This window comes from Oncorhynchus tshawytscha, linkage group LG16 (assembly GCF_018296145.1).
Source record: "Oncorhynchus tshawytscha isolate Ot180627B linkage group LG16, Otsh_v2.0, whole genome shotgun sequence".
Classification (NCBI taxonomy): domain Eukaryota; kingdom Metazoa; phylum Chordata; class Actinopteri; order Salmoniformes; family Salmonidae; genus Oncorhynchus; species Oncorhynchus tshawytscha.
This window is the reverse complement of record NC_056444.1, coordinates 87,047,762-87,061,625: the sequence shown is the minus strand read 5'-3', so window position 1 is coordinate 87,061,625 and position 13,864 is coordinate 87,047,762. Positions and strand designations below refer to the sequence as shown.

The 13,864-nt window shown below is 47.6% G+C and overlaps 1 protein-coding gene across 1 annotated transcript in view; it reads left to right on the top strand.

Annotated features, from left to right (window-relative positions):
* Positions 1 to 13,864, top strand: part of LOC112267325 (RNA-binding protein 10) — a 61,204-nt gene extending 47,340 nt beyond the window's left edge. Inside the window, exons 14-18 of the mRNA XM_042299852.1 lie at positions 3,867 to 4,061; positions 4,149 to 4,361; positions 4,501 to 4,560; positions 11,971 to 12,159; positions 13,823 to 13,864. Coding sequence (XP_042155786.1) covers positions 3,867 to 4,061; positions 4,149 to 4,361; positions 4,501 to 4,560; positions 11,971 to 12,159; positions 13,823 to 13,864 — 699 coding nt within the window. The remainder of the gene's footprint in view (positions 1 to 3,866; positions 4,062 to 4,148; positions 4,362 to 4,500; positions 4,561 to 11,970; positions 12,160 to 13,822) is intronic.

Genomic DNA, 13,864 nt, shown 5'->3' with positions numbered 1-13,864 from the left:
GACCCTCTAACTGGACTCTACTACGACCCTCTAACTGGACTCTATCTGGACTCTACTACGACCCTCTATCTGGACTCCACTACGACCCTCTAACTGGACTCTACTACGACCCTCTAACTGGACTCTACTACGACCCTCTATACTGGACTCTATCTGCACTCTACTACGACCCTCTAACTGGACTCCACTACGACCCTCTAACTGGACTCTACTACGACCCTAACTCACAGGTAGCACATACTCTACTACGACCCTCTATCTGGACTCTACTCACAGGACCCTCTAATCTGGACTCTACGACCCTCTAACTGGACTCTACGACCCTCTATCTGGACTCTACTACGACCCTAACTCACAGGTAGACCCTACTACGAATCTGGACTCTAGGTACCCTCTAACTGGACTCTACTACGACCCTCTATCTGGACTCCACTATCGACCCTCTAACCTGGACTCTACTACGACCCTCTAACTGGACTCTACTACGACCCTAACTACAGGTAGACTCTACTACGACCCTCTATCTGGACTCTAACTACGACCCTCTATCTGGACTCTACTCGACCCTCTAACTGGACTCTACTACGACCCTCTAACTGGACTCTACTACGACCCTAACTCACAGGTAGCACATACTCTACTACGACCATCTATCTGGACTCTACTACGACCCTCTAACTGGACTCTACTACGACCCTCTAACCGGACTCTACTACGACCCTAACTCACAGGTATCACATACTCTACTACGACCCTCTATCTGAACTCTACTACGACCCTCTAACTGGACTCTACTACGACCCTCTAACTGGACTCTACTACGACCCTAACTCACAGGTAGCACACACTCTACTACGACCCTCTATCTGGACTCTACTACGACCCTCTAACTGGACTCTACTACTGGACCCTCTAACTGGACTCTACTACGACCCTAACTCACAGGTATCACATACTCTACTACGACCCTCTATCTGGACTCTACTACGACCCTCTAACCGGACTCTACTACGACCCTCTAACTGGACTCTACTACGACCCTAACTCACAGGTAGCACACACTCTACTACGACCCTCTATCTGAACTCTACTACGACCCTCTAACTGGACTCTACTACGACCCTCTAACCGGACTCTACTACGACCCTAACTCACAGGTAGCACATACTCTACTACGACCCTCTATCTGCACTCTACTACGACCCTCTAACTGGACTCTACTACGACCCTCTATCTGGACTCTACTACGACCCTAACTCACAGGTAGCACATACTCTACTACGACCCTCTATCTGGACTCACTACGACCCTCTAACTGGACTCTACTACGACCCTCTAACTGGACTCTACTAAGACCCTCTAACTGGACTCCACTACGACCCTCTATCTGGACTCTACTACGACCCTCTATCTGGACTCTACTACGACCCTCTATCTGGACTCTACTACGACCCTAACTCACAGGACACTACTACGACCCTCTAACTGGACTCTACTATGACCTAACTCACAGGTAGCACATACTCTACTACGACCCTCTAACTGACTCTACTCGACCTAACTGGACTCTACTACGACCCTCTAACTGGACTCTACTACGACCCTCTAACCGGACTCTACTACGACCCTCTAACTCACAGGTATCACATACTCTACTACGACCTAACTGGACTCTCTGACCCTCTCTGGACTCTACTATGACCCTCTAACTGGACTCTACTACGACCCTCTAACTGGACTCTACTACGACCCTAACTCACAGGTAGCACACACTCTACTACGACCCTCTATCTGGACTCTACTACGACCCTCTAACTGGACTCTACTACGACCCTCTAACTGGACTCTACTACGACCCTAACTCACAGGTAGCACATACTCTACTACGACCCTCTATCTGGACTCTACTACGACCCTCTAACTGGACTCTACTAAGACCCTCTAACTGGACTCTACTAAGACTACTGACCCTCTACTGGACTCACTACGACCCTCTATCTGGACTCTACTACGACCCTCTATCTGGACTCTACTACGACCCTCTAACTGGAACCCTCTAACTGGAATCTACTACGACCCTCTAACTGGACTCTACTACGACCCTCTATCTGGACTCTACTACGACCCTAACTCACAGGTAGCACATACTCTTCCACGACCCTCTAACTGGACTCTACTATGACCCTAACTCACAGGTAGCACATACTCTACTACGACCCTCTAACTGAACTCTACTACGACCCTCTAACTGGACTCTACTACGACCCTCTAACTGGACTCTACTACGACCCTCTAACTGAGCTCTACTACGACCCTCTAACTGAACTCTAGTAGGACCCTCTATCTGGACTCTACTATGACCCTCTAACTGGACTCTACTACGACCCTCTATCTGGACTCTACTATGACCCTCTAACTGGACTCTACTACGACCCTCTAACTGGACTCTACTATGACCCTAACTCACAGGTAGCACACACTCTACTACGACCCTCTAACTGGACTCTACTACGACCCTCTAACTGGACTCTACTACGACCCTCTATCTGGACTCTACTACGACCCTAACTCACAGGTAGCACATACTCTACTACGACCCTCTATCTGCACTCTACTACGACCCTCTAACTGGACTCTACTAAGACCCTCTAACTGGACTCCACTACGACCCTCTATCTGGACTCCACTACGACCCTCTATCTGGACTCTACTACGACCCTCTATCTGGACTCTACTACGACCCTCTAACTGGACTCTACTACGACCCTCTAACTGGACTCTACTACGACCCTAACTCACAGGTAGCACATACTCTACTACGACCATCTATCTGGACTCTACTACGACCCTCTAACTGGACTCTACTACGACCCTCTAACCGGACTCTACTACGACCCTAACTCACAGGTATCACATACTCTACTACGACCCTCTATCTGAACTCTACTACGACCCTCTAACCGGACTCTACTACGACCCTCTAACTGGACTCTACTACGACCCTAACTCACAGGTAGCACACACTCTACTACGACCCTCTATCTGGACTCTACTACGACCCTCTAACTGGACTCTACTACGACCCTCTAACTGGACTCTACTACGACCCTAACTCACAGGTAGCACATACTCTACTACGACCCTCTATCTGGACTCTACTACGACCCTCTAACTGGACTCCACTACGACCCTCTAACTGGACTCTACTACGACCCTCTAACTGGAATCTACTACGACCCTCTAACTGGACTCTACTACGACCCTCTATCTGGACTCTACTACGACCCTAACTCACAGGTAGCACATACTCTTCCACGACCCTCTAACTGGACTCTACTATGACCCTAACTCACAGGTAGCACATACTCTACTACGACCCTCTAACTGAACTCTACTACGACCCTCTAACTGGACTCTACTACGACCCTCTAACTGGACTCTACTACGACCCTCTAACTGAGCTCTACTACGACCCTCTAACTGAACTCTAGTAGGACCCTCTATCTGGACTCTACTATGACCCTCTAACTGGACTCTACTACGACCCTCTATCTGGACTCTACTATGACCCTCTAACTGGACTCTACTACGACCCTCTAACTGGACTCTACTATGACCCTAACTCACAGGTAGCACACACTCTACTACGACCCTCTAACTGGACTCTACTACAACCCTCTAACTGGACTCTACGACGACCCTCTAACTGAACTCTACTACGACCCTCTAACTGGACTCTACTACGACCCTAACTCACAGGTAGCACACACTCTACTACGACCCTCTAACTGGACTCTACTACGACCCTAACTCACAGGTAGCACATACTCTACTACAACCCTCTCTCTCCTCTTCTCTGTCTCTAGTACTACTATAACGGGGTCACTCTGCAGTATATGTACTGGGACGGAGAGAAACAAACCTACGTTCCAGCTCCTGCCCAATCAACAGCTGAGGCTGCCGTTGCCCCCGGTGATAACTCCGCCCCCCCTGATCCTCCCTCTGCTGCTCCTGGAGGCAAGGAGAAGAAGGACAAGCCCAAAAATAAGACAGCCCAACAGGTAACACACACACACACACACATACACACTCATACACAACACACACACAAAACTAAGCTACATAGGTGTGCTAATGTGTGTTCTTAGATAGCGAAGGACATGGAGCGTTGGGCTAAGAGTCTGAACAGACAGAAGGAGAACGTTCGCTCTCTCTCCTCTTCCTCCTCTTCCTGCTCCACCACCCCTGTGACCTCTATGGCTCCTCCCCCTGGTTACGCCCGGGTGCCTGGACACGGTCGCCTTGACGATCGCCGAGAGTCCGCCAGCGCTGACGCCGGTTATGCTGTCCTGGAGAAGAAGGTATCACTCACACAGACACACACATGACACATAACACAACGCACGCACACACACACACACACACACACACACACACACACACACACACACACACACACACACACACACAGCTCTGACCCTTCTCCTCTTTGGCCTGTAGGGGGCATTGTCTGAAAGACCTCAGATCATCCTGGACCAGCTCAGACACACAGACAGAGAGGTACACACCCCTTCTCCCTCTCCCTCTGTTTCTCTGTTTCCTGCTCTTTCTATTCCAATGGTTGTCCTTCTCCCTCTCTCCCCTTCCTCTGTACTCTCTCTCTCTCTCTCTCTCTCTCTCTCTCTCTCTCTCTCTCTCTCTCTCTCTCTCTCTCTCTCTCTCTCGCCAGGCCCGGTTCTAGGTATTTGGGGGCCCTAAGCGAGATTTGGTTGGGGAGGGCCCCCACCACGTGGGAAAACATTTTATTTGTCGCCCTCTTGACGGTGGAGAGAAAATGTTTAGTTTTAAAGTTAATTTCCTATAATTCTACACATTTTGCCATGGGGCGTAGAGACCATGTTGCAAACACAAATACCCAGTGCAATCAAAGGTTCGTTTTATATATATTTCCATGCTGAAGTTGGAATAATACTGTGAAATTGTGAAAATTATGATAATGTCCTTTTAGTATTTGAGCTGTTTGAAAAGACCGCCTGAAATTTCAGCTTGTTTTGGTGGGTGGAGTTTTGGCCTTCCATGGTGACATCACCAGGCGGTAAATTAGTTAATTGACGAATAAGAAAGAGAGTTCCAAACCTCTCTGCCAATAACAGCTCATTTGAAGTTTTCTCCCCAACTCAGACCACCCCCAGACAGTCCTAGCAAAATTACTGCTTGAGAAATTGCTCTTTGCTAAGAAGCTATTTTTGTTTCTAATTTTATTTATTTTTAAAATCACATTAAGGTACTTAATAGTTACCCAGAAATGATTTGATATTGACATATAAACAGCTGGATTGGACCTTTAAAGCAATTTTTCTGCCATTCTAATTATTTTGCCATGCGGGCAGAGAGAGACAATTTGCCCGGTCAGTATTCGGCCATGATTAATACAAGTTTAGATTAGAGAATGATTTTTAAACGCCGATACCGATTGTTGGGGGTCGAGGAGGCCGATTATTAAATATAATTAAATTTTAAAATTTTGATGAGGCATTTTTCCATGAGGACCTTCCCAGATCCTGTGATATCGGTGAGGAAGTACAGTCCTGATGTTATTTCAACATCTAACTATTTCCCCAATCGTCTTCAGGGTAACAAAAAAAAAAAGCCTTTCCTGTTTTGACAATTCTCAAGAAAACATCCGCTTGCAAATAATTTCACAAAAGATTACTTAAAGCTAACGAACAGTATGAGTCCAAATCAGTCATTTCACAATTGGATGCAGTGAAAACAGAGGCTTCAAAACAGCGATATGTATGACATTCTAGAATATTTTGTGTGAAGGAAATGCAACCTGCACATTTATTAGCCAATGATCTCTTCCACATTCACAGTTTATAATCTCAAAATTGCAGTCAGCACTATAAAGCCAGGGTAAAAATCAACAACTAAATAGCCATATTTCAGAAAGAGAAAAGAGAAAGAAATCATCAATATTGCTAACAACTTTAAGGCGATTAAGCTTTAATATCATCCATTGGGTAAAGACATTACTTGTGAAGGTAGACAGACCAGCAGAGAGCTGTTTACCTCAGAGCTTGAATCTATCCTGCAAACAGGGCATTCGGAAAGTATTCAGACCCCTTGACGTTTTACACATTTTGTTACATTACAGCCTTATTCAAATTGTCCCCCCCCCCCATCAATCTACACACAATACCCTATAATGACATCACAATACCCTATAATGACATCACAATACCCTATAATGACATCACAATACCCTATAATGACAAAACAAAAAAACAGGTTTGTAATAGAAATTTTAGCAAAGTTATTAAAAATAAAAAGCTTAAATATCACATTTACATAAGTATTCGGACCCTTTACTCAGTACTTTGTTGAAGCACCTTACAGCATTGAGTCTTCTTGGGTCTGACGCTACAAGCTTGGCACACCTGTATTTGGGGAGTTTCTCCCATTCTTCTCTACAGCTCTGTTAGGTTGGATGGGGAGCGTCACTGCACAGCTATTTTCAGGTCTCTCCAGAGATGTTCGATTGGGTTCAAGTCCAGGCTCTAGCTGGGCCGTTCAAGGACATTCAGAGACTTGTACCGAAGCCACTCCTGTGTTGTCTTGGCTGTGTGCTTAGAGTCGTTGTCCTGTTGGAAGGTTGGAAGGTGAACCTTCACCCCAGTCTGAGGTCCTGAGCGCTCTGGAGCAGGTTTTCATCAAGAATCTCTCTGTACTTTGTTCCGTTCCTCTTTGCCTCGATCCTGACTAGTCTCTCGGTCCCTGCCGCTGAAAAACATCCCCACAGCATGATGCTGCCACCACCATGCTTCACCATAGGGATGGTGCCAAGTTTCCTCCAGACATGAAGCTTAGCATTCAGGCCAAGAGTTCGATCTTAGTTTCATCAGACCAGAGAATCTTGTTTCTCGTGGTCTGAGAGTCTTTAGGTGCCTTTTGGCAAACTCCAATCGGGCCACGATACCATAAAGGCCTGATTGGCAGAGGGCTGCAGAGATGGGTTGTCCTTCTAGAAGGTTCTCCCATCTCCACAGAGGAACTATAGATCTGTCAGGGTGACCAACCGGTTCTTGGTCACCTCCCTGACCAAGGCCATTCTCCCCCGATTGCTCAGTTTGGCCGGGTGGCCAGCTCTAGGAAGAGACTTGGTGGTTCCAAACTTCTTCCATTGAAGAGTGATGGAGGCCACTGTGTTCTTGGGGACCTTCAATGCTTCAGGCATGTTCTGGTACCCTTCTCCAGATCTGTGCCTCGACACAATCCTGTCTCGGAGCTCTACAGACAATTCCTTCAACCTCGTGGCTTGGTTTTTGCTCTGACATGCACTGTCAACTATAGGACCTTATATAGACAGGTGTGTGTGCCTTTCCAAATCATGTCCAATCAATTGAATTTACCACAGCTGGACTCCAATCAAGTTGTTCAAGGATGTTCAATGGAAACAGTATGCACATGAGCTCAATTTCAGGTCTCATAGCAAAGGGTCTGAATACTTATGTAAATAAGTTAGCATTTTTTATACATTTCCATAAAATTCTAAAAAACAGTTGCTTTGTCATTAAGGGATATTGTGAGGTAATTATGGGGTATTGTGATGTCATTAAGGGGTATTGTGATGTCATTAAGGGGTATTGTGATGTCATTAAGGGGTATTGTGATGTCATTAAGGGGTATAGTGTGTAGATTGATGAAGAAAAATATTTATTTAATACATTTTAGAACAAGGTTGTAACGTAACAAAATGTGTAAAAAGTTAAGGGGTCTGAATACTTTCCGAATGCACTGGTCACACCTCCATCCCTGGTCACACCTCCATCCCTGGTCACACCTCCATCCCTAGTACCTGGTCATACCTCCATCCCTAGTCACACCTCCATCCTTTGTACCTGGTCACACCTCCATCCCTAGTACCTTTTCACACCTCCATCCTTAGTCACACCTCCATCCCTAGTACCTGGTCACATCTCCATCTCTAATACCTGGTCATACCTCCATCCCTAATACCTGGTCACACCTCCATCCCTAGTGCCTGGTCACACCTCCATCCCTAATTCCTGGTCACACCTCCATCCCTATAACCTGGTCACACCTCCATCTCTAGTCACACCTCCATCCCTAGTCACACCTCTATCCTTAGTACCTGCTCACACCTCCATCCCTAGTCACACCTCCATCCCTAGTACCTGGTCACACCTCCATCCCTAGTACCTGGTCACACCTCTATCCCTAGTACCTGGTCACACCTCCATCTCTAGTCACACCTCCTTCTCTAGTCACACCTCCATCCCTAGTGCCTGGTCACACCTCCATCCCAAGTACCTTTTCACACCTCCATCCCTAGTCACACCTCCATCTCTAGTGCCTGGTCACAGCTCCATCCGTAGTCACACCTCCATCCCCAATACCTGGTCACACCTCCCTCCCTAGTAGCTGATCACACCTCCATCCCTAATACCTGGTCACAACTCCATCCCTAATACCCAGTCACACCACCATCCCTAGTGCCTGGTCAAACCTCCATCCCCCGTCACACCTCCATCCCTAGTACCTGGTCACACCTCCATCCCTAGTACCTGGTCACACCTCCATCCCTAATACCTAGTCACACCTCCATCCCTAGTGCCTGGTCAAACCTCCATCCCTAGAACCTGGTCAAACCTCCATCACTAGAACCTGGACACACCTCCATCCCTAATACCTGGTCACACCTCCATCCCTAGTACCTGGTCACACCTCCATCCCTAGTACCTGGTCACACCTCCATCCCTTGTACCTTTTCACACCTCCATCCCTAATGCCCAGTCCCACCTCCATCTCTAGTCACACCTCCTTCCCTAGTCACACCTCCATCCCTATTACCTAGTCACACCTCTATCCCTAGTACCTGGTCACACCTCCATCCCTAGTCACACCTCCATCCCTAGTACCTGGTCACACCTCCATCCCTAGTACCTGGTCACACCTCCATCCCTAGTACCTGGTCACACCTCCATCCCTAGTCACACCTCCATCCCTAGTACCTGGTCACACCTCCATCCCTTGTACCTGGTCATACCTCCATCCCTAATGCCTGGTCACACCTCCATCCCTAGTACCTGGTCACACCTCCTTCCCTAATACCTGGTCACACCTCCATCTCTAGTCACACCTCCTTCCCTAGTCACACCCTATCCCTTGTACCTAGTCACACCTCTATCCCTAATACCTGGTCACACCTCCATCCCTAGTACCTGGTCACAGCTCCATCCCTAGTACCTGGTCACACCTCCTTCCCTAGTCACACCTCTATCCCTAGTACCTGGTCACACCTCCATCCCTAATGCCTGATGATACCTCCATCCCAAGTACCTGGTCACACCTCCATCCCTAGTACCTGGTCACACCTCCATCCCTAATACCTGGTCACACCTCTATCTCTAGTCACACCTCCTTCCCTGGTCACACCTCCATCCCTAGTACCTTTTCACACCTCCATCCCTAGGGCCTGGTCACACCTCCATCCCTAGTGCCTGGTTACAGCTCCATCCCTAGTTCCTGGTCACACCTCCATCCCTAATACCTGGTCACACCTCCATCTCTAGTGCCTGGTCACAGCTCCATCCCTAGTCACACCTCCATCCCTAATACCTGGTCACACCTCCCTCCCTAGTACCTGATCACACCTCTATCCCTAATACCTGGTCACACCTCCATCCCTAGTGCCTGGTCAAACCTCCATCCCTAATACCTGGTCACACCTCCATCCCTAATACCCAGTCACACCACCATCCCTAGTGCCTTGTCAAACCTCCATCCCTAATACCTGGTCGCACCTCCCTCCCTAGTACCTGATCACACCTCCATCCCTAATACCTGGTCACACCTCCATCCCTAATACCCAGTCACACCTCCATCCCTAGTACCTGGTCACACCTCTATCTCTAGTCACACCTCCTTCCCTGGTCTCACCTCCATCCCTAGTACCTTTTCACACCTCCATCCCTAGGGCCTGGTCACACCTCCATCCCTAATACCTGGTCACACCTCCATCCCTAGTACCTGGTCACACCTCCATCCCTAGTGCCTGGTCACACCTCCATCCCTAATACCTGGTCACACCTCCATCCCTAGTACCTGATCACACCTCCATCTCTAGTGCCTGGTCAAACCTCCATCCCTAGAACCTGGTCACATCTCCATCCCTAGTACCTGGTCACACCTCCATCCCTTGTACCTTTTCACACCTCCATCCCTAATGCCCAGGCCCACCTCCATCCCTGGTCACACCTCCATCCCTTGTACCTGGTCACACCTCCATCCTTAGTACCTGGTCATACCTCCATCCCTAGTCACACCTCCATCCTTTGTACCTGGTCACACCTCCATCCCTAGTACCTTTTCACACCTCCATCCTTAGTCACACCTCCATCCCTAGTACCTGGTCACATCTCCATCTCTAATACCTGGTCATACCTCCATCCCTAATACCTGGTCACACCTCCATCCCTAGTGCCTGGTCACACCTCCATCCCTAATTCCTGGTCACACCTCCATCCCTAGTATCTGGTCACACCTCCATCCCTAGTACCTGGCCACACCTCCATCACTAGTGCCTAGTCACACCTCCATCCCTAGTACCTGGCCACACCTCCATCCCTAGTACCTGGCCACACCTCCATCCCTAGTGCCTAGTCACACCTCCATCCCTAGTACCTGGCCACACCTCCATCCTAGTACCTGGCCACACCTCCATCCCTAGTACCTGGCCACACCTCCATCCCTAGTACCTGGCCACACCTCCATCCCTAGTACCTGGCCACACCTCCATCCCTAGTCACACCTCCATCTCTAATAGTTAGAAGGTAATAGTGTTTATTAAACAGTTAGAAAGTAGTAGTGTTTATTAAACAGTTAGAAGGTAGTAGTGTTTATTAAACAGTCAGGTAGAACTCACTGCTCTATTTCCCTCCCCATTGAGTCAGGTAGAACACACTGCTCTACTTCCCTCCCCATTGAGTCAGGTAGAACTCACTGCTCTATTTCCCTCCCCATTGAGTCAGGTAGAACACACTGCTCTACTTCCCTCCCCATTGAGTCAGGTAGAACACACTGCTCTACTTCCCTCCCCATTGAGTCAGGTAGAACACGCTGCTCTACTTCCCTCCCCATTGAGTCAGGTAGAACACACTGCTCTACTTCCCTCCCCATTGAGTCAGGTAGAACACACTGCTCTACTTCCCTCCCCATTGAGTCAGGTAGAACTCACTGTTCTATTTCCCTCCCCATTGAGTCAGGTAGAACACACTGCTCTACTTCCCTCCCCATTGAGTCAGGTAGAACACACTGCTCTACTTCCCTCCCCATTGAGTCAGGTAGAACACACTGCTCTACTTCCCTCCCCATTGAGTCAGGTAGAACACACTGCTCTACTTCCCTCCCCATTGAGTCAGGTAGAACACACTGCTCTACTTCCCTCCCCATTGAGTCAGGTAGAACACACTGCTCTACTTCCCTCCCCATTGAGTCAGGTAGAACACGTTGCTCTACTTCCCTCCCCATTGAGTCAGGTAGAACACACTGCTCTACTTCCCTCCCCATTGAGTCAGGTAGAACTCACTGCTCTATTTCCCTCCCCATTGAGTCAGGTAGAACACACTGCTCTACTTCCCTCCCCATTGAGTCAGGTAGAACACGCTGCTCTACTTCCCTCCCCATTGAGTCAGGTAGAACACACTGCTCTATTTCCCTCCCCATTGAGTCAGGTAGAACACACTGCTCTACTTTCCTCCCCATTGAGTCAGGTAGAACACACTGCTCTACTTCCCTCCCCATTGAGTCAGGTAGAACACGCTGCTCTACTTCCCTCCCCATTGAGTCAGGTAGAACACACTGCTCTACTTCTCTCCTGGTGCACCTCCCCTCTTTTTCTTTCTCTGCCATCTCTCTTCACTTCACAGTTTTTTTCTCCCTCTTTAGCGCTCTCCACCTCAGGTGCAGGGTTTGGTTCCGGCCTACAGCGGCGAGACGGACAGCGAGGGAGAGGAGGGAGGAGAGAAGGACGAGAGGATGACAGACTGGGCTAAGCTAGCCTGTCTGCTGTGTAGGAGACAGTTCCCCAGCAAGGAGGCTCTCATACGACACCAACAGCTCTCAGAGCTACACAAGGTGCTTATAACATGCCTATGGAGTAACATAACACAGGCACGATGCCACAATGTAATCTTTTACTATAACTATGTAATAAGGCATTTTCCAAATTGGTGGTTGACTTCCATATAAGGCCTGAACTGAAGTCGTTACGGGGGCTCACATCTCACCTCTTCTGATGTCAGAGCTGTTTCTGTCTTCTGATGTCAGAGCTGTTTCTGTCTTCTGATGTCAGAGCTGTTTCTGTCTTCTGATGTGAAAGGAGGTGATCCATAGGAGTTCCACAGCCGTCCCAGTTTATCTTGACTGTTAATCTGCAGTCCCAGTTTATCTTGACTGTTAATCTGTAGTCCCAGTTTATCTTGACTGTTAATCTGCCGTGACATTTATCTTGACTGTTAATCTGCCGTGACATTTATCTTGACTGTTAATCTGCCGTGACATTTATCTTGACTGTTAATCTGCCGTCCCAGTTTATCTTGACTGTTAATCTGCAGTCCCAGTTTATCTTGACTGTTAATCTGTAGTCCCAGTTTATCTTGACTGTTAATCTGTAGTCCCAGTTTATCTTGACTGTTAATCTGCAGTCCCAGTTTATCTTGACTGTTAATCTGCAGTCCCAGTTTATCTTGACTGTTAATCTGCAGTCCCAGTTTATCTTGACTGTTAATCTGTAGTCCCATTTATCTTGACTGTTAATCTGTAGTCCCAGTTTATCTTGACTGTTAATCTGCAGTCCCAGTTTATCTTGACTGTTAATCTGTAGTCCCAGTTTATCTTGACTGTTAATCTGCAGTCCCAGTTTATCTTGACTGTTAATCTGCAGTCCCAGTTTATCTTGACTGTTAATCCGCAGTCCCAGTTTATCTTGACTGTTAATCTGCCGTGACATTTATCTTGACTGTTAATCTGCCGTGACATTTATCTTGACTGTTAATCTGCCGTCCCAGTTTATCTTGACTGTTAATCTGTAGTCCCAGTTTATCTTGACTGTTAATCTGTAGTCCCAGTTTATCTTGACTGTTAATCTGCAGTCCCAGTTTATCTTGACTGTTAATCTGTAGTCCCAGTTTATCTTGACTGTTAATCTGCAGTCCCAGTTTATCTTGACTGTTAATCTGCGGTCCCAGTTTATCTTGACTGTTAATCTGCCGTGACATTTATCTTGACTGTTAATCTGCCGTCCCAGTTTATCTTGACTGTTAATCTGTAGTCCCAGTTTATCTTGACTGTTAATCTGTAGTCCCAGTTTATCTTGACTGTTAATCTGCAGTCCCAGTTTATCTTGACTGTTAATCTGTAGTCCCAGTTTATCTTGACTGTTAATCTGTAGTCCCAGTTTATCTTGACTGTTAATCTGCAGTCCCAGTTTATCTTGACTGTTAATCTGCCGTAATCTTGAGCCTTCAGTTTAACCCCGTGACCCCTATCCGAGTGGGCTATTCCAGAAAAACAGGATTATTAAATCAACAAGCTAACTTTGATGAACTGCCACATATAACTCGAGGTATTTTCTGGTTGATTAAAGAAAGCTGCTGTTTCCTTTGTGTATTGACTGTTGATGTCCAGTCAGTTAAACCTTGTCACTTTTGGACAGTTAGGTGGCTCATTGATCCAGCTTTCTGGAACATATTCCCGTTGACCTCTGACTAACCTTTAACCTCTTCATCTCCTCCCTCAGCAAAACCTGGAGCAGCGGAGGTCACAGCAAGAGGGGGTGTAG